At 46.8% G+C, this 20563-nt stretch overlaps 2 protein-coding genes and 1 pseudogene across 8 annotated transcripts in view; 1 reads left to right on the forward strand and 2 right to left on the reverse strand.

Annotated features, from left to right (window-relative positions):
- The window catches only part of ADCYAP1R1 (ADCYAP receptor type I), a 59246-nt gene extending 53105 nt beyond the window's left edge, over window positions 1–6141 (forward strand). For all 7 annotated transcript variants that reach the window (XM_050783229.1, XM_050783230.1, XM_050783233.1 and 4 more), the window contains one exon: window positions 1227–6141. In XM_050783229.1, the coding sequence (XP_050639186.1) occupies window positions 1227–1415 (189 nt within the window). In that variant the 3' untranslated portion in view covers window positions 1416–6141. The remainder of the gene's footprint in view (window positions 1–1226) is intronic.
- The window catches only part of GGCT (gamma-glutamylcyclotransferase), a 1150694-nt gene that overhangs the window by 598048 nt on the left and 532083 nt on the right, over window positions 1–20563 (reverse strand). The gene's annotated exons all lie outside the window — the stretch shown is intronic.
- LOC126950874 (small integral membrane protein 14-like) lies at window positions 13848–14287 on the reverse strand (annotated as a pseudogene).

Consider the following 20563-nt stretch of genomic DNA (forward strand, 5'->3'; position numbering starts at 1 on the left):
ACCTATAGGCCATGAGGCTGTGCTTGGCACAGCTGCTGAGCCAGGAGCTGCCCAGCATTCAAGGCTGCCCCTAATTGGCCAGCCAGCCTGGCCCAAACTGTCCCCTGATAAAAGGGAGACTGAGAATTTGGAAGAGACCCCAGGGAGAGACCTGGAACCTTCTAGTAATATTCCATTGCCAGAGATGTGGTTCGGGGGCTCCCTCTGTACCCTGTTGGGGTGAAACTCTTGAGCACAACCCGAAACAGAGGTGCCGGGGCAGCAGTGGGGACTGAATGGCTAGGATGGATTTGAGAGTAGGCGGGAGTCTTTGCACCAGTGCTTGGGTCTTAGCTGCATCACCTTGGCAGGCTCCTCCTTCCTTTGCATCTGAGCAACAAAGAGATTGGGCTCTGTGATCACCCAGACAACCTACAGAAGGATCAGATTAGGACAGACAAGGAGAGGTAGAAAGGGCCCTGCAGGTAGTGGCCAGGAGAGCTTAGAAGTGGGCATGTATGTAGCTTGTTCAGAGCTTGCAGTGGAAGTAGGAGCTGGAACTGGAGAGGGTAGCTGTAGGTGCTGCTTCCAGTTGTGCAGTCTGTGCACTGCACAAAGGTGCTTGACTGAAAAGGCACATGGAGCTTGAGACCCAGCCTGGCCCCCACTCACCATGCTAAGAGCTACATGGGTGTGTGTTTTCCCAGAGGGGTGCATTATTTAATGGCTTTCAACCCTGACTGCCCACTGGAGTCACCTGGGAAGCTTTAAAAAATATGATGTCTGGGTCTTGTGCAGAGCTTTTGATGTAATTGTTCTGGGGTATGACCTGGGCACCTGGAATTTTTAAAGCCCGCCAGGTGATTCTAATGTGTAGCCCTCTTACTGGTCAGCCAAGAGAGGGGATCCTTTCCCGATCCACCTGCCCTGTGCGGCTGCTTGTTAAAGATTTCTTGAAGGACCCGATGGACTAGTCTCTGCCTGGCCTGAAAACAACAGGAAGCTGTTAGGAGGCCTTGCTCAGAAAGTGGCAGGGGAAGGGGTTGTTCAGGTCAGCTCCTCAGAGGCGCCCCTGCCTACAGCTGCTAAAAGCCCCCACTGGAGACCTTGAAGGCCGCAGGCTGCAACTGGGGAGGGGGAAGGGTGCTGAGGGTGGCAGTGCCAGTCTGGGAAGGGCCCCAGGCCAGAGGGCCTGGAGGCTGGAGAGGATGTCCACCTGGAAGTCATGTCCACCTTGCTCCTTGCAGGTACAAGCGGAGATCAAGCGAAAATGGCGAAGCTGGAAGGTGAACCGTTACTTTGCTGTGGACTTCAAGCACCGACACCCGTCTCTGGCCAGCAGTGGGGTGAACGGGGGCACCCAGCTCTCCATCCTGAGCAAGAGCAGCTCCCAAATCCGCATGTCTGGCCTCCCTGCTGACAACCTGGCCACCTGAGCCGTGCTCCCCTCCTCCTCCTCTCCTCCATCCACAGGCTGGGACTGCAGGCAGGCGCCAGCCCACGCATGTTCGCGCCTCTTCCCTCCCCTTGGGCAGGCCCTGGGCCGGAAGCTTGGCTCCTGAGGGGGGAGAAGGAGGCAGGGCACAGACTGGGATTGTCCCCTCCTTGTTTTGGTACTGGTCCCACTCACTGTGGTCCCCTGACCCCAGACATGTAAATACTCCTCAAATTTGGAAAAGTTGTCCCATCCCTTCCCCCTTTGCCCCAGTGTCCCCGCTCACTTCCAGTCGGGTCTCAGCTCCACCCCACTGTGTCTTGGTCAGCCTCAGTGATGGCCTGACCCCAGCTGTGAGGCCTTGTGAGCTAAGGCTGAAGAGACCTTGCCTGTGGGAGCTGGGGTGGTACCTGCCCCAACAGCCCCCATCATCTGATTTTGGGTGTGACCCCTCAAGTGTGCATGCCACCGTGGGGCTCTTCTCAGTCCTGGACCCAAGTCCCTGGCCTAGCAGAGGGCCAGCTCGGGTGGCCAGCACACCGCTTGGTGCAGGCCTCCTGGCACTCGCCTGGCATCTTGGTGTCTGGGTGCTCAGCTCCTGGGTCCCAGGGCAGTGGGACAGCTCCAAGGCTTTTCTCTTCAGAGACTTCAGTTTGGGTGGAGAGTGTGCAGGTCAGGGAAGGTTCTGGTGCTTTTCATTTGATCCAAAAGGAGCTGAGAGCCAGAAATGTGGCTGTGATTGGGAAAGAGATGGAGTTTGGGAGGCCCATGGAAGAAAACCTTCGCCATCTCCATTGTTTTACCCCCAGCTTAAGATGGACAGGATTCTTCTGGTCACCTCCCTTCCACCTCTTCCACCCTCATGGATGCCTTCCAGAAGCTGTCTCCAACCATGCCCACCACAGAGAGCCCTTAAGCCGTCCCCTCCCCATTTCCCCTAAGTCAAAGCCATGACTAGGATGTACCAGCCGCCTGCCTGTGATGTCGGCGAATCCTGAAGCACCTGCCCCCGAGTCTGGGGCCCAGGGCTCCTCAACCTCCACCCCCATGGATGATGTGGAGCCCCAGACACCAGCTCCTCGGGCCTGGACTCAATTATTGAAATCTCTGAGACCTTTGCAGAGATGTCCCTTATATGCCCTTGACCTTGACTCACCATGGGCTGCTGGGGCGTCGGGAGGAGAAGCCACACCCACCATGCCCAGGAGCAGAAGCGGCTGCTGATGGGGCGGCTGCTCCCCACCACCCGCCCTGGCTCCCCAGCTGCAGGTTGCACACCCTCAGCCTGAGAATGTACAATAGGGCGGTGCCCAGCTGAGGAGGCAGAGGAAAGTGCTAGAGTACGTGGTCCCTGTGTGGCCTAGCTCATTCCGTGTCAGCATTTGGTATTACTCCTGTCCGAGTTCTGTTTGTGGACTTGTTTCATGATGATGTTCTGGAATGCTTGGGGACTTTGGGTGGAGGAGGATGTTGCTTCATTTTATAAAGAGGAAGGGGCCTGGGGGACTTGGGAAAATGTTTCTGGAGAGGCTTTCAGAGTGGCTGGAAAAGGCTCTTGCTGCTGTAATTTAGAGAGGAGCTCTGTGTCCTTGGCCAGTCAAGTAAGTCCCTGGGTCTTTGGCAAAACCAGAGGAAGAAAGGAGCTACCTGCCCTTTCCTGGGCATGCTTGGCGACTCAGATTGATCATGGAGTGTGCAGTGGTCCTTCTGCCCTGCACCTGACCTCATGATCCCCTCCACCTGCACTGACGCAAGGGTCCTGTGGCCATCTTGCACTTTGGGTACTGCTAGGGGGTCTGGGCTGCTTGGAAGGAGCCCGGGGTTCAGGAAACTAGACTCTATCCCAGTTGGGTTCAGACTGCTGTGACTGTGGGCATGATGCTCCCTGTTCTGGGCTCCAGTTTTCCCATTTGTGAGATGAGGCAACTTCTGCTGCTTCTCTAGGCCCTGTACTTAAGTGATTTTTCCAGTTCAAAGCCAAGGCAGGCAAAAGGGCATGCATCATTGTGCCTCCTATCAGGTTTTGATGAGTGTGTGTGTGTGTGTCTGTGTGTGTGTGTGTGTGTGTAGAAGGATGGAGACAGGATGCTGTTTATTTTCCATTTCTTGGAAATGGACCCTCTGTCCCTTCCATTTGGACACCACAGTGGAAGCTGATGGCCTGGAAGGAAGGAATAGGTCATGGACATTTGAACAGGTGCCTTGGGCATGATATATAGATGCAGCCATATATACCTTGCTGGGGTGGGGTGCCACCTCTAGTGGCCACCTCCAGATCCAAGGAGCAGCTCCCTGGGGATGGACCCCATTCATTCATCATCACTCCCAACAGCAGATCTGTTTCATTGTGGAAGAAGAAACTTTGGCATTACACAGACATCATCACAAAACAGTAAAAAGAAAATCAATCCTGAACCCCATGCAGTCTGCTGCTTCCTGAGCCTGGCCCTGTGTCCTCATAGAGGTTCCGGGTTCCTATTGGTTGGTTGGTTTTTCTGTCTGAATGAATTTTTGCCAGTCTTGTGAGCAGATACACCTGATGGATTCTCAATGTTCCAGGAGGTTCTGGCCTTCAGGGTCACAGGCAGTAGGGGGACAGCATAAGGTCTGTGTAAAACCCTTCCCTCTCTGACCCTCTGTTTTCAAATCGGTAAAATGGGCAGCAAGACTAGATGATTTGTACGTAGCCCAACGCATCTCTGGAACTCTGTCTAAACACCAGCCATCTACTTGGAATGGGCCCCAGGACTGTGGTATTTGCCTGGGCCAGGAAAGGATAAGAAATACTGTCAAGTGAAGACAGCTTGAGAGGCTTGGGAAAAGTGGGGCTGGGGAGGAGCAGGCTTGTCAGACTCCACCCCTGTTGATGATCATTCCTGGAAAGGGGGTTCTCGTTCTATGCAATCCTAAAGGACAAAACTCACCCATGGGAGGCTGAATTATCCTTGGGATGAAGAAATCGCTCTTTCCCTGTCACAACTGTCCAACCAGGGAGCAGGGAGGCAGTGTCAGGGAGGGACACTCATCCTGGGGGAAATGGGATTCCAAGTCAAGGATGCTGAGGCTGTCAGGGAGCCAGAGAGGGGGGTCCTAGTGCAGGATGTGGGTGGCTCTGTGGTGGTCCCCAGCACTGCAGACTTCATGACTCCCCACTTAAGTCCAAGCCACATTCTCTGTCCCAGTGTGTAGCTCTGTCACCCTGCTTGACACATCCAGTGGCCTACAGTGACTCCTCTCTAACCCCACCCCCTCCAAGCTGGGTTCTTTGTGGAACAGGGCCAGGGAGCTAGAGCCAAGCCCGAGGTTTGAGAAACACTTGCATCTATAATCCCCGCCAAGGATGCCCACTCACCTCTCTCATCTGACCCCCACTCTTCGTGGAAGGGAAAGCCCAAAGGGACTCTTTTATTTTGAGTAGTCCCTTGCCCTCTTCATGGCCACTTCAAAGTGAAGCCAGCAAGTATTGATACTTTATCATTTAGTATTATCATAAAGTATTAATAGTTTATCACAAAGTCCTCCTTGAGCCCAGGGACCATGGAAGTCAGCTAGAAGAGCCCTGAGCAAGGAGCAGGGACTTGGGCTTCTCCAAGCTTTGCTCCTGGCTTATTTGACCTTGACTCATTCCCCATATGTCTCTGAGGAGGCTCACAAAATACTAAAGCTGGGAGGAAACTTGGAGATCTATAGGTCAAACCTCCCCATTGGGCTGATGAGAAGATACACGTGGGCCTAGCATGGTGCCTGCCACCATGGTGGGATCCAGTATATTTTAAAAATCTGAATGAGTAAATGGCTCACCAGTTTGTGCACAGCCCTGCACATGAACAGAATGTGACACTCAAGGCTTCCACGCAGTACGCATGTAACCTTGCACAGGAGAGGGGCTCTGGTGACCGATGGTTTTCCAGGACTCTATTGCAGGAGAAGCAATGGAGTCAGTGTGGTGTGGGGAGACCTGCTTTTTAACCTGGACTTAGCCACCTGCTCTGTGATCCAGGGCTTACCTTCTTTGGGCCTCGGCCTCCTAATCTGAGTAATGGGGAGGACATCATTGGCATTGTTAGTCCCACAGGCCAAGGATAAGGTTGAAATGAGATGGCTTGTGTGTGAAAAGATTTTGGAAACTACACAGATGTGGGCTTGTTCTTGGGATGAAAACTGCTGGAAGGGACTCCTTGCTGTTTATCTACTGCTTTGAGCCCTCTTGAGTTAACCTTTGCCCCATTTGTAAAACCACCAGCATCAGGAGTAAGGGGGACGCCAGAAGGCTCAGATGGACACAGAATTCTAGCTTTATCTGCATCAGCTGATTCAGTTTTCTGTTGGGATCAGAGAGAGGATACTTCCATATGGGTGACAGCAGCCATGCCCTTGGGAGTCATCTTCAAGGATCTGGGACATTTTGGTGTGCCCATTCCTTATTTTCCTGAACTCACAGTCTTGGGATGTTTCTGCACTTGGCCATGTGTGTCTTGTCTTATGTCTGTCTTCTGTAGCTTTGCCTCTGTCAGGGCTGGAGTGGTGCAGCCCCTGGCATCTCAGACATGGTTCCTGCCTCACTCGTGGGAGCTGGACCAGCCTGGGTTTCATCTCCCACAATAAAGATAAGCCCCACAGACCTTACTGCTACCGCTGCTGCCATTAATGCTGTGCTCATAATCTTGTCCAGGATGTTAAGAATGTCAGACTGCTGTAGATGACTCAATAAATGTTTTGCCATTTTTCCTGGTGGCTGTAACTTGGCATAAGTGGAGGGAAGGGAGGAGAGGAGGGGGAAGGGGAAGGGGAGAGGACTACCCCCAAAATTTGATCATCCCAGAGTAATCCAGTGTACACAAGGCCCAGTGGCCTTTAAGATTCCAAAGGAGAAATATGAGAGTGGGCCTGAGTGAGCCTAGGATGAAACCCGAAAAGTAAATTAGAAGTCTTGGCCTTAAAGGATCTCCAGGGGTCATGGAAACTGAGTGAAATCATGACCTTCCTATTGTACCTTGGGAGTACCTACCAGATATCCCAAAACCTTGACTGCAGAGAGCATTTCATCCCAGGGAACTACAGGTATATCCTTGGCTTCCAGGATCCCATCTCCTAATATTTCTGGATATCCCAAACCATCAGTCCCAGCCAGACCAGATAATCAATTCAAGGTAACCCTCATTTCCTCGAGGTTCTGTTGATTGTCACAATCCCAGTGTCCATTTTCATATTGGTCATAATGTTCAGTTGCTAGTAAAAGAAGATAATTTTGGCTAGGTCAGAAAAGGGATTTACGAAAAAGATGTTGAGCTGGTCATAGATTTCTCTTAAGGCTGGAGAAACTAGAAAAGGTATCTGAAGCCATATCATGCTGCATGACTGATGACGAACCTGCTGCCACTGTTGCTGCTGCCACCCCCGTGATGTCTCTTCCATGCCAGGGACATGGCTTTGCAATTATTGCCACCTCTGAAAGCAGAGAGCTTTGCTGCTATTCTCACCATCAAATCAGATTTTACTTTCAGCCCTCTTCCTCAAGTTGCCCACTTCCGAATCAGAGTTTCATGTAACACCATTGGATTGGCTGTGTCCTTGCTACAAGGAAGACTGGAAATTGGACTTCTCTGGATTCTACCTGGAGGTCAGGGTCACAAGCCTGAAGATTTTCTAAACATAACAATAAAATCCTGGGAATAATAAATGCCCACTACCACAACAGGCCTGAGGTCTACAGCAAATGCAGGGCCAGCTTCCTCTGGCAATCAGGTGGGCCACTGTGAAGAAGTCAAATCAATCAAAAGATGGATTTTAGCCCAATAGTGTGCTAGCCCTGCAATCAGCTAGGGCTGTATAGATCACTCACCAGATGCCTCCCAGGTGTTCATGAGGGTGTTCCTAAGCTGGGACACTGGTTGGTTCTGCTTCCAGAGGCTGTACCTGCTCCTCTTTCTCCAGACTCATCTCTTCTTTTAGTTCTAAAGGAGATGACCAGGCTATGTTATATGACCCACTTAGCAGATATTTTGAGTTGCTTCCAAAAAGGAACCTATGCTCAAAGGCTGAACATTAGTCTCCTTGTGTGTCAGCCTCTGCTGGCTGCTTTCCTAAGGAAGACTTCCCTAGTGTTCAGAAAAATATTACTTTCACTGATGTGACCATAATGAATTGAGCTTCCATATGTTTTGTTCTTTGAAAGAGGTCACGTCCAAAAAGCAAAGGTAAGAGCCAAAATTTAGTTGAAAGGCTTGAATTTCACATTAAGCTTGAATTTCTTGGCAACAGTGAAGATCATCAAACTCCTCAGTCCATGTGAGCATTTATAAAATTCTGTTTCCTCTGTCCACTTCCCAACATTGATAGACTAAGCCCTCATTTCTCACAAGCCCCTCAGAAAATGCCTTGAATCTTGGCTGTTCCTCATGATGCTCTCTGTTTTACTGGTACTGTGTATAATTCCTCTTGGGAACCCAGTGATTCTTAGACATTATCCTGCATCAGAGTCACCTGAGGGACTGTTAAAACACAGACTGTGGGACCCACCCCCAGAATTTCTGATGCAGCAGGTCTGAGGTAGGGCTGGACCATTTGCATTTGTAAAAGGTTCTCAGCTGTGCCTGTTCTCCTGGTCTTGAGACAGTACTTTGAGATCCACTGTTCTACAGGTTCTAACTGAGGACACTGGAAGGGCAATATAGTCCCTGTTTGTGAACCATGGACCTGGACAATGATTACCTTTCCAGGAGGCAGAGCACAAGCATAGACATTTGCAACAAGAGCTTTAATTTCCTTTTCCTCTCAGGCAAGTGTCTTAGAACAGAAAGCAACAAGTTCCAAGAGGAAATGAGCCTGCACATATCCATTCAGTCTCAATCAGTGTAAGTATTAGACCATCTCTGAATCAACTAGTATCAAGTTCAGTGGGATATGACAGCAAAAACTCCAATAAAAAGTGGCTTAAAGCAGACAGAAGTTTGCTTCTCTCATATGAAGTCCAGAGGTAGACAGTCCAGAACCGGTGCTGTGGCTTTGTGGTCTTTCTGAGGACTCAAGCTTCTATCTTTTTGCTCCTCCATCTTTAGCAGGTGAGTTCTAGTCTTGAGGGCACCCTAAGCTCCAGGGCCCCTGGAGCTCTGGATGTCACTGGACTTAGAAGCAAATGGGAGAAGGCAAAAGAACTCTTCCCGTTCTTCAGTCATCTTCTTTTAAGAGGCCTATATCTGCTTACATCTCATTAACCAATGTGTAGTCACATGGCCACACCTCACTGCAAGACAGGTAATGCAGTGCAACCTTAATAACATTGGAAGGAAAGAAGGGATATTGACCAGCAAAAAGTAGTTTGTGTCATAATCTCAAATCTCCAAATCTTTGGGCAGTCCTTAGTGGTGAGTTGGGTTCATCCAACACCTGTGGAAAACCAGAGTCATATGGCTGTATGTTTGTCCTATTTTACTATATTGGGAACAAGCTCAGAAATACAGTCTCCAGCCTGGACCACAAAGCCCCCCTTATCAGAAGTGAGCAGCTGTGTCTTCCCACACATTGCAACCTAGTCTAGTTTCAAGGGGTGAGAGCATGCCTGCACAATTTCTGGTAGTCTCTCTCTTATGGCTGCAGTTCTTGAGTGGATTCTGTGCCTTGGTGGTTTCTACATCAAGTAGTCTCTTTTTAATTTGGGGGATCCTCAGAGTAGTGATGGGGGTGTTGGGAGGGATAAAGGTCTTGTAATTTCTGATTGTCAGTTGCCTTCAAATGAACTCATGTAGATGCTCTGAGCCTCCCAGTGTTGTTACACTGTGCCCTTGTGGATAGCCCATTTCAGTAGTTATTCTGGTGTGAACATGGAAATTCCCTCTGCCACTGTCCTGGATGCAAGGTTGTAAATTCTGTGGGTGAAACCCAGTCACCAAGAGCTCTTCCATATGCTCTTTCTAGGCCAGAGAGGCAGTCCTTAGCAGATGGCAGAACTGTACAAAGACATCATGTGTATCTATTCCAATTCATACAGGCTCTCAGCTGAATGGGGACTTTGCCGTGATATCTCAGCTTTAGTCAGCAAATCTTCCATCAATGCAATGGGGAGGGCCCTTGTTCTGACCCTCAGGGCCCTCTCAGGACCACCCCTTTCAGTCACCCTCTTTCTCTCTTCCCTTTCAGAAGGCCCCCACTTGCACTGTATTGTATTCTAGGTTCTTCTCCCTCACCCCAGGTCCCTCCTCCCCTCTGCCCCTGATGTAAACTCAGGCATGGCTTGGGGCAAGTTCTCCTTGAGCTTATACTCTTGGTGCCCTTATCTTTTGGGTGTCCCCAATACTTGAGAGTCATCTGTAGTGTTCTCCTTAACCCTCTTGAGACACTTTTTCCATGGACAAAGGCATCCGTTCCTATGACATTAAGCCTAACTTCCATTAATAAACCCAACTATTCACCACCAGGAGCAGCTTTGGCTTGGGCAGTAAGTACCATGGAGAGAGCCAAGTGAACCTTGGGTCCAGCACCACAGAGAGTTCCAAGACTGTACCTACTTGGCAGTCTGTCTGGTCTATTTTTATCTGATATGAAAAAGGCAGATTTAGGTTTTATGAAGCTGGAAACTCATATAATTTGGGGAGTCCTCTTTAATACAAAATGAAAACTTTTTAATTAAAATTAGGTATAAAAATAAGGGATTTTTTGAATGAGAAAAGTTGACAACTATCATAAACATTATGAAATCCAGAAAAACAACATCATCTTTGTATTAATTACTCTCTGATGGTTTTTGCCTACTTGTTTTGGTTGCATACTCTTTGATCATCTCTTTATTAGATGACAACATTTATATCATTTTCTATTCATAAAATTTAAGTGTAATTTAGTCACATAGTTAATAAAAATGTGTATTTTATTATTGAACATTTGGACTCAGCACCAATGAAAACAGAATCCTCCAATTACGGTTTTACAGATATGATGACTGGAAGATTGTTTTCACAGACTAGCACCTGGCTCCATACACATCCAACTTTGTTTCTCCAGCACTGTGCACATTGCCAGGCACTGTAGGACATTTTAATATGATGATATGATATGATCTCTTGCCCTCTCTCTGCCTTTGTACATAATGCTGAGTGAACAACAGGAGTATTCCTGGAAGGACATTGTAATATCACTGTATAATGAAGCAATGGCACACACTCATGTGAAACCCACTGAACCAAACTGAGTGTCTGTCTAACTTAACCTCCCCTCCGTTGGATCCCCAAAGTGTTCCTGGCAGTTGAGTGCTACCAAGCATGTAAGAAGGTGTGGTAGAGGAGATGTTAGGGTGGAGAGATGCTGCAGGCTTATCCAATTTGGGGCAAATAATTTACTTTTCCAAATTTTCCAAAAACATAAGATCTTGTGAACACATTTCTGAGATCCAAGTGAGAGAGAGGGGCTTGGAAAGTGCTGGATATGACCCACATTTATCTATTTATCATCATAGGAAGATATTTTTCAGTTTTACAAGACTTAAGCCTGTAATGCAGAGAACCAGAGATTTCTGAGGTCCCTGTTTTCAAACGATTTCATGTGCTCTCTGGAGCATTCAGGTCACTCTTTAGATGGGTGGCTGTTACCCCTCCATTCAAGAATCTCTTACTGGGACCTGACTATGTGGTAGAGGCACTGAGGGCACAGTTTGGCATCAATAACGAACCAGAAACATTTTGTCCTCACAGTCAGGTGGAGAAGACTAAAATAAATCAACCAGGCATGGTGTGTGATAAGGTATAATTAAGGTATTAAGGGATCTGTGGGTTAATAAATATTTGTAATTGCTGCTTCAGCCTCCGTTGCCCTGAGCTCCCTCCAATAATTCCCTGATTTTGTTTTATGGAAAGTGCCCACTTCATGATCAAACACAAGGTTTGGGTGCCTACACTCCTAGCCTGGGGTGGGCCCGATAAACAAGCCAGGCCACATGGCCCTTATCACTCCTTCCTCTGGCTATAGTGACTATCTCTGGGACAGGCACACAGGTCATGTGAGGAGTCTATTTCTAGGGTTTCTGGGAAAGAGGGATTCCTCTTTTGTGAGGAAGCTTATTGGAGAGACACCCTCTTGTCCCCTGGAAAGCATGACATGAGAATGTGAGGCTGGCAGGTGCCACAGTCATTTGTAATTATGAGAGAAACAACTGGAGCTGTTCAGAGAACATGGTAGGGATCTTCAAGATGAATCAGACAACAGGGGAGGCAGAGGAGAAGGAAATGGGGTCCTTGGCATTATCATTGGAACCACTTGATCAGGCCTCACCTGAAGGCTGATTTACTCATGGACTTTCCTAGGGACTGATGAGTAGGAGGCTTATTTGAATGGACAAGATATAGAAAAGGCATCCTTTTATCATGAATTTTTAAAATAAATGCACTAAAGTGCAGAGACCAACATAACAAATTCTGTGTCCACCCCAGAACTAACAATATGCTATTATGTTTGATTCAAATATTTTAATTTTTTAATGAAAGAACACATGACAGATGGAATTTGGTCTCTATTGTGGCATTTCTCAGTTTGATTTCCCTCCCTCTCCCCTTCCAGAGGCAGCCACTAATGAGAACTTAGTATGTATCCATGCCATTTATGTTTTTGTACTTATACTAAATATCCATCAACATTATTTAGTATGTGTGACTGTGTGCTTTTAAGTTCCATCAATGGCATCACACTAGATCTATCATTCTGCCTTTGTTTCCTAAGTAATTCTATGTGCTACTTATTTATTCATACTTGTACATTTACATCTAGATGATTCCCTTTTAATTGTATAATATTACATCATAGAAACATGCCAGGCATAGTCATTGTCCTCCTTGTGGAAACGTATGTAGTTTCCATTTTGAACTTATTTCAAACAATGTCTTATGAAGATCTGGTTATTACACGTGCAGGAGTTTCTCTAGACTTAGAATTGAAAGAGTTGGATCCAAGGGTGTGAAATTTTCAACAATTCTCAGAGAAGAAGGAAGGAGAGGTGGATAGCATTTTGTTTTTACTACTAAGGGATGCCTCACTGTGTTTCTATTAATGCTTATCATTTTTGCCTTAAATTCTATTTTGTTTGATAGTAATATAGTTGCAACAATTTTCTGGTTAATGTACACATGGTGTTATCTATTTCTACCCATTCACTTGCAATTTTTTGCCTCTTTATTTTTTTAACTGTGCAATGACATACAGAAGTTTATTCAGTTTATACAAGTAATTTCTCAAATTTATAAAGTAAAAAGCTAGACTTCCAGAGGAAAAATTCCTTACATTGGTATCAAAATATCTTCTAGCCCCCATAAATAATCTGCAACCACTTGATAGAAAACATTTCCACAACCACATAGGTCATGCAGACTTTTAAAATGCTATTGTATTCAGTTTGTTTCAAACTGAGCAAAACAATGCAACTTTTACTTCTTTATACATTTCACAATTGTACTTATATTAATGTTCCTTCTCACTTCAACTCATCCCATTACCAATAAAACAGGAGTGAGATAAGAGGGGAGAAGATCCTTGAGTGCTTCTAATTTTCCTTGAAATAAACTAATAATTCATTAAAATTTTAAATAAGTCATTATAAGGATAATAAAAGCCTCAAAGACTTTTTTAAATAAAATTATACAGTAAATAAGTAAATAAGCATTCAAATGTTAGTAACCTAACAGGCCCTAATACAGCTTTCAGATAGTTTCATATTAGCAGGGAAATATTAGCACAGAAAAGAAGTTTCCCAAGAGGGACTCATTTTAAACATAAATCATAGCTTAAATTACTACTATATAGATTATACTGAGCAAAGACAGAAAGAATGAATGTTTTCCTCCGTTCATGAACTGTGTAAGGCTACGTTACAAAGTCAGATAATGGACTGTAAATCACCTACCATATTGATCAATCATGTTTATTTAAAGTTTTCTTAACATTAGACATTTTTAATGGGGGTAGGAAAAGAGTAAACAACCATTTCACTTCTTCTGTTCTTCTACTCTAGCCACATAAGCCAGTTGTAATGGATGATACAGGTTTCAGCTGCAATTTGTAAATATTCCAAGAGTTGCCATAGTCCCAGGAACCAGAGAAAACTGCCACCCACAAATAACATACCAAAGTAAACATAAATACAGTATGATTCTAATTTTTTTTGTACAATCCCAGACAGCCTCAAATAATTTTATAAATACCTTATCAAAAAGGAATTTAAAAAGTTATCAAAACTATTTAAAACATTTAAATGCAGAGTGCTCAAACTTCCTTCCACCATGCCAGAAATCATCACAAAAATTATGATCACAGTTACAAACAGAATGAGTGGAATGTTTAAGTTTAGGACAACCGACCCCATGAAACTTCTAAAAATGCAATCATTTACTCAAATATGCTGTAATTAGAAATGGCGATAATAAAGGAAGCAAAACTAAGCTTGCAAGTGAAATTTCTAGAGGCTGGTGGAAACCATCTCATCCCATATTGCAAATGCAAAAAGAAAAACAGTCCTTATAGAGTTAAGAGTACTCTGGTCATTGTTGTTCATTTGGTCCTGCAAGGTGTTAACCACCTTCACTTCCCGTATCACAAAATTAGCCACAGGAGGAGCCGATGGATCTTGTTCATTATGAGGACTGGTTGGCTTTTCAGGTACGTCGGATCCTCTTCAATTAGGAGGACTCAGTAGGAACAAGATAACTGCAGTCACCAGTCAGGCCATCAAGATCATAGTATCACTGATGCCATTATCATCACAGGGTCCTGGTCATTCTTGCAGGCATCTGTGTCTGTGCAGCAGAACTGGGGCTGCCACAACAGACTGGTCGGCCTTCTCATCGCATATTTATGAGAACAAACATATTCATAGGGATCAAGCCCATTTTCTGCCATGATTACCCAGCTTGATTTTACTTGACTGTTTAAATACTTCTGGAGGCTGGGAAGTCCAAGATCAGGGAATTGGCAGATCTGGTGTCTGAAGAGGACTTTTTGTCTGGTTCATAGATGGAGCCTTCTCACTGTGTCCTCTTATCTCTTTATATTTTAGATATATCTTTTCTACATATTGCTGAAAAAATTCTTTTAATCCAAACTGATAGCCTATGTTTAGATGGGCATAATTAGTCTATGGTTATTCACTGCGACTGAGGACATTTTGAACTTATTTCATTATCTTACAGTCTACATGCCATGCCTTTGTTTCAACTCTCCTTTTTTTTTTTTTTTTTTTTTTGCCTTCCATTGCATTATTTCCCTTCCCTTTCTTTTACTGATATGGCAAACATACATTCTATTCTAATTGTGTTGTTTACCTCTGCAATTTTAACAAAATACCTAATTTTATGTTTTTCCATAAAACTTTAAAGTTGATCATCCTTCTTTCCTTCTCCAAAACAAGATACATACTTAAGCATGTGTAACTTTCTCCAATATTCACATTTCCAGAATCTGTTATTGTTGTCTACTCTTTTAGACACACCTTATTTAAAATTCTAAATATAGTTATTATAATTGTTTGTAGTTTGAGCTTATTGAGCTCTATCAATATACTTCTTTGCTTAAAATATTTGATTTCTAATCTTCCCTTCTTGTCGAAATGAATATTTTAAAGTAGATCTGTGTAGGGAAGAACACTCCGTCTTTATAGGATTACGTTCAGAAAGTGGTTATGTATTTCAGTTAGGCAGCTATTTTCTTTCAGTACTTTTACACTATGATTGCTACTGACATTGTTTTTGAAGATAAAAATAGTCTGACACTTTTTTTCCTTCTTTGGTTGCCTTTAAGCTTGGTCTTTATTATTGATGTACAGTTTCATTCTTACCCTGCTTGGCACATGTTACGCTTTTGCCAATCTGTTCATTCAAGTCTTTAATTCTGGAAAATTCTTTACCCGGATATATTTGAATGATGCCAGTTGACAACAGAAATCTAGGGTGTGGATGTAGGAGGAAACCAGTGGAGTATAGTGACAGGGAAGCCAAGAAAGAGTTTCTAGAAGGAGAGGACAGTCATTTGGATTAAATGCTGCTAATGGTCTATGAAGAGTGGAACGGAAACCAACAGCTGGTTGAGAGGAAGGTGGCTGGGCCATCTCTTGCCCCAGGCTTGAGAGAAGAAGGCTTGAGGGTCTCCATCCTTGGCTTTGACTGGGCATCCCCAGGACTGACTGGAGCCCTATCCCTGTTTGGAACCTCACACTCAGCTTGGAGGAGACGTCTGCATGCCCTGTAGCCTGTGTGAGACCCACGCTGCACTGAGCCTCTTGGCAACACCAGACCTGAGTTTGGGCCTGGTGTGCAGGGCAGTGTTATATAAACCAGAGTAGCTTTCCCCAGGAGGGTCCAGGATTCATTCTGGCTCCCCAGGGGTTGTAGACCTAGAAGTCATCTGACAGTGGTGAGACAGGGAACTGGTTGGTCCTTTTGCAGTCCACACTTATCTTCGCAGTTAGGGGCAGGCTCCACACCTTTAGGAACCAGGGGGCCACTCTCACCAAAGCCCAGGCCTCATCCCAGGCTGCCCCATGGCTCCAGAGCTGAGAACCAGGCAGCAGAAATGACTGGGTGAGGAAGAGCTGGCAGCTGGCTTGGAGCAGCATGGCTCAGTTGGGGGTCTTCTGTTGCCCCTAGGATCCACTGGGAGTGGCCCCAGGGTTGGTAGAGGCCATGGAGAGTTCTCCCATGAAAGTCCAGTCCTGATCCTCATTCTCACTTCCTGGCAAAGGAGTAAGCAGGTTCCAGGCCTCACACTCAAGCCCTGGAAATGATGGAGTGGCAGTAGAAAGGCCCCTCCCTGGGAAAGGGACCTGGCAGTTTTCAGTCCTTATTTGCTCCCAATGTGTCCGCAACTGGTGGGTTCTTGGTTTCGCTAACTTCAAGAATGAAGCTGTGGACCCTCGCGGTGAGTGTTACAGTTCTTTTTTTTTTTTTTTTTTTGGAGACGGAGTCTCGCTGTGTCCCCCAGGCTGGAGTGCAGTGGCGCGACCTCGGCTCACTGCAAACTCCGCCTCCCGGGTTCACGCCATTCTCCTGCCTCAGCCTCCTGAGTAGCTGGGACCACAGGCGCCCACTACCGTGCCCGGCTAATTTTTTGTATTTTTAGTAGAGACGGGGTTTCACCGTGGTCTCGATCTCCTGACCTTGTGATCCGCCCGCCTCGGCCTCCCAAAGTGCTGGGATTACAGGCGTGAGCCACCGCGCCCGGCCTACAGTTCTTAAAGATAGTGTATGCGCCATTTGTTCCTTCAGATGCTCAGATGTGTCTGGAGCTTCTTCCTTCTGGTGGGTTCATGTTCTCGCTGACAGGAGGTAAGCTGCAAACCTTCGCAGTGAGCGCTACAGCTCTTAAAGGCAGCGTGGACCCAAAGAGTTTGCAACAGCAAAATTTGTTGCAAAAAGCGAAAGAACAAAGTTTCCACCACTGTGGAAGGGGACCCCAGCAAGTTGCACCCGGTGGCTTGGGCAGCCTACTTTTATTCCCTTATCTGGCCCCACCCACATCTTGCTGATTGGTCCACTTTACAGAGAGTCGATTGGACCATTTTGACAGGGTGCTGATTGGTGCATTTACAAACCCTGAGCTAGACACAGAGTGCTGATTGGTGCATTTACGATCCGTTAGCTAAACATAAAAGTTCTCCAAGTCCCCACCAGACTCAGGAGCCCAGCTGGCTTCACCTAGTGGGTCTTGTATTGGCGCCGCCCCAGGGAGTTGCCTGCCAGTCCCATTCCCTGCACCAGCACTCCTCAGCCCTTGGGTGGTTGATGGGACCTGGCGCCATGGAGCAGGGGGTGGCGCCCATAGGGGAGGCTCGGGCCTCGCGGCAGCCCACCCGGGGCCGGGAGGGGGAGGCTCGGACATGGTGAGCTGCAGGTCCCGAGCCCTGCCCCGGGGCTAGGCAGCTGAGGCCCTGCGAGAATTCGAGGGCAGTGCAGGCCAGCACCCTCTGCAGCTGTTGGCCCGGGTGCTAAGCCCCTCACTGTCCTGGGCCGGCAGCGCCAGCTGTCCACTCCCTATGCAGGGGCCCGCGGAGCCCTCGCCGGCCAGAACTCGCGCTGACCCACGAGAGCTGCGCGCAGCCCGGGTTCTCGCCTGTGCCTCTCCCTTCACACCTCCCCGCAAGCAGAGGGAGGCGGCTCTGGTCTCTGCTAGCCCAGAGAGGGCCTCCCACAGTGCTGTGGCGGGCTGAAGGGCTCCTCAAGCACGGCCAGAGTGGGCGCCGAGGCTGAGGAGGCGCCGAGAGCGAGGGCTGCTAGCACATTGCCACCTCTCTCCAAGACACAATTTTGCTGGAAAGGAGTCCTCCCACCAGAGTGAAAGGGATACAGAAGAAAGGATTAGGTTGGGAACGGAATGATTTCTATCTTTGGGGGGAATTTAAGGAAACACCACTCTATGTCGCCCACTCAAGCAATCAAAATATCAGACCCAGCCCTGGTCCTCAGAATGTCCCCATCTTCAGCTTTGACTGGCCCCCCAGTGACTGGCTGGAGCCCCATCGGAACCACATACTCAGGTCTGAGGAGAGGTTTGCATGCCCTGTGGCCTATGGGAGGCCCAGGCTGCACTGAGCTTCTCAGCAACACCAGGCCTGAGATTGGGCCTGGCCCACAGGGCAGTGTGAAAGGAAAAAAAAAATGCTCGGGACCTCCAAATCACTGGCTGAAGAGAAAAGTGAAGCTGGGAACTGGGGGCAAACTTGTCTCATTTTATTGCTAAATGAGATAGCTACAAAGATTTAAGGAAAAAAAATAAATAAATAAACTCCCTCTCTCCCTCACAATTTGATTTGCCCACTGGGAAATTCCTTGTGGGGCCCCAGTGTCTCAACCCTAAAACAATTCTGTTGAATTTCACCCCGACAAAGTACACTGATAGCTTCTCTTCATAGGAACGGGACAAAGAACAGGACTCAAAGTCATCCCTCTGCTCCCCCGAGACAAATGCATATCTGATTGCTTCCTCTGCCCTATGTTTATTTTATCTTCTGTAAAAGCGCAGATCTACTGAGCTAGATGAAAGCATAAGTGACTGTTTCTCTTCCCCCTCTCGCATAGAGAAAAGCTGATCAGATTCATAAGAATGCGACTGTTTGCCTCTTACGTACCCACACCTTTTAAAAATGTCTTCCTCTTTCCCCATTAGCTGCCCTTTCCCCTCTAAATATTGAAGTCCTCAAAATCATCTTTGGAGAAAGGCACAGACCTGTCTCTCGGGCATGAGTCCTTAACCTTGACAAAATAAATGTCTAAATTGAGACCTATCGCAGGCACTTTTTGGTTTACAGCAGCAAACCTGGAAGCACAGAAAGGCAGATCCCAAGCAGAGGAACACTTACAGCGGGCCGTGACCCAACCACAGTCACTTAGCGTGAGTGGCGGGTGAGGCAACAGACAATAGAACATGTCTGAAACTCAGAGCCACTTCCTCCCCCAACCAAGCTGCCCCTCAACAAGTTCCCCATCTTGGTTTCTTAGGGCAAAATTCAGCGTCTGGGTCTGCACTGCCCTCTTCTGGTCATTCGGTTGTTAACACGAGCAGCCAAGAGCTCCCCTTTGGAAATAGCAGTTCTTCCCAGTTTCGATTTTTCTGCCAACCAGGCTTGTTTCCACACAATGACTCATAAGTGAGATAATGAGGGGCAAGAACAAGTTAAAATATTTACTATAATTTACATTTGGAGGAAAAACTTTAGTCTTACATTGCCTGTAGAAAGAATGTGACCTACAGAGGATTTTGTAGTGGTTTAACCCTTTATATTTCTTTTTGATAAAGCACACATTTACTTTTTTTTCTGATCATACAGAAAATTTATTCCTTGAGACCACATAAATGTAAGAAGCATGGCTTTGGTGTCATTTAGAAAGTGAACATGTGTCTAAGAATTTTCACACTAAATTGTAAACACTAACATAACTGATCCATCCATCTTCGGCTTTTCATTGAGATATTTACTAAGTCCATCATCCGATGCTTTTGGGGACATGAAAATTAAAGAGATAAGAATCTTGATCCCAAGACGCTTTATTGTTTTTAAGAAAGTTAGTAAAGACTCTAAAAGCAGGCAAACAGGGAAATGCATCCTCGCAGAAGCTGATAGTGCCAGGACCAGGTGCCTTCCCCAGCCCAGCAGCTGCAGGTTGGGTTGCTAAGAGCTTACCCTGCCCTCTTCTGCAGACAATTGTTGGCAGAATCCTGAGGGGTAACATTACCCCCTTCACCCCTCTCATCCAGGGTGGCCAGTAGCCAGTGACTGAGGGGTGTAGGGGTAACACTGCCCAGCCACCTTGCTTCTGGGTGGGACAACCTCTGTGGTTCACATCAGTGCCTCCTGCTGAATCAGCATAAGGCTGATTCTTCTGAGGCCTGGCTCCTTCCTCCACCTGTCCCTGCTTCCTCACTGCCCTTCGGTGTCTCCCAGTGCACTCCTTCTGTAAGTTCCCTGCTCAAGGATCTCTACTTCAGGCTCTACTGCTACAGAATCTAGACAAAAACATGTGCCATCAACAAGGCCCAGAAAAGATAAGATCCAGTTTCAGGATTAGGGAAAACTTGCCTTGAAGGTCAGGTTAGATCTGGGCATGGAAGAACTGTTCATCTAGCCCACTGACACATATTGACTGAGTGCCTTCAATGAGCTGGGCACTCTTCTAGGCCTTGGGGCATAGCAGCAGATATGACAATCTTGTTATCACTGGCACAATAATTCTAGCAGAGAGGGAAAAAAACAGGAAATAAACAATGGAGAATAAGATGAATTCAGTTAAGTTCCTTTCTTTTTTTTGGAGACAGGGTCTCACTCTGACCCCCAGGCTGAAGTGCAGTGACTGGATCACAGCTCACTGCAACCTCAACCTCCTGGGCTTAATTGATCCTCCCACCGCCTCCTGGGTAGCTGGGATACAGGTGTGTACCACCACACCCGGCTAATTTTTATTTTTATTTTTTGTAGAAATGGGGTTTCTCCATATTTCCTAGCCTGGTCTGGAACTCCTGGACTCAAGTGATCCACCCACCTCAGCCTACCAAAGTGCTGGGATACAGGTGTGCACCACCACACCCGGCTAATTTTTATTTTTATTTTGTGTAGAAATGGGGTTTCTCCATATTTCCTAGCCTGGTCTCAAACTCCTGGACTCAAGTGGTCCACCCACCTCAGCCTAC

The sequence above is a fragment of the Macaca thibetana genome, chromosome 3 (assembly GCF_024542745.1).
Source record: "Macaca thibetana thibetana isolate TM-01 chromosome 3, ASM2454274v1, whole genome shotgun sequence".
NCBI lineage: Eukaryota > Metazoa > Chordata > Mammalia > Primates > Cercopithecidae > Macaca > Macaca thibetana.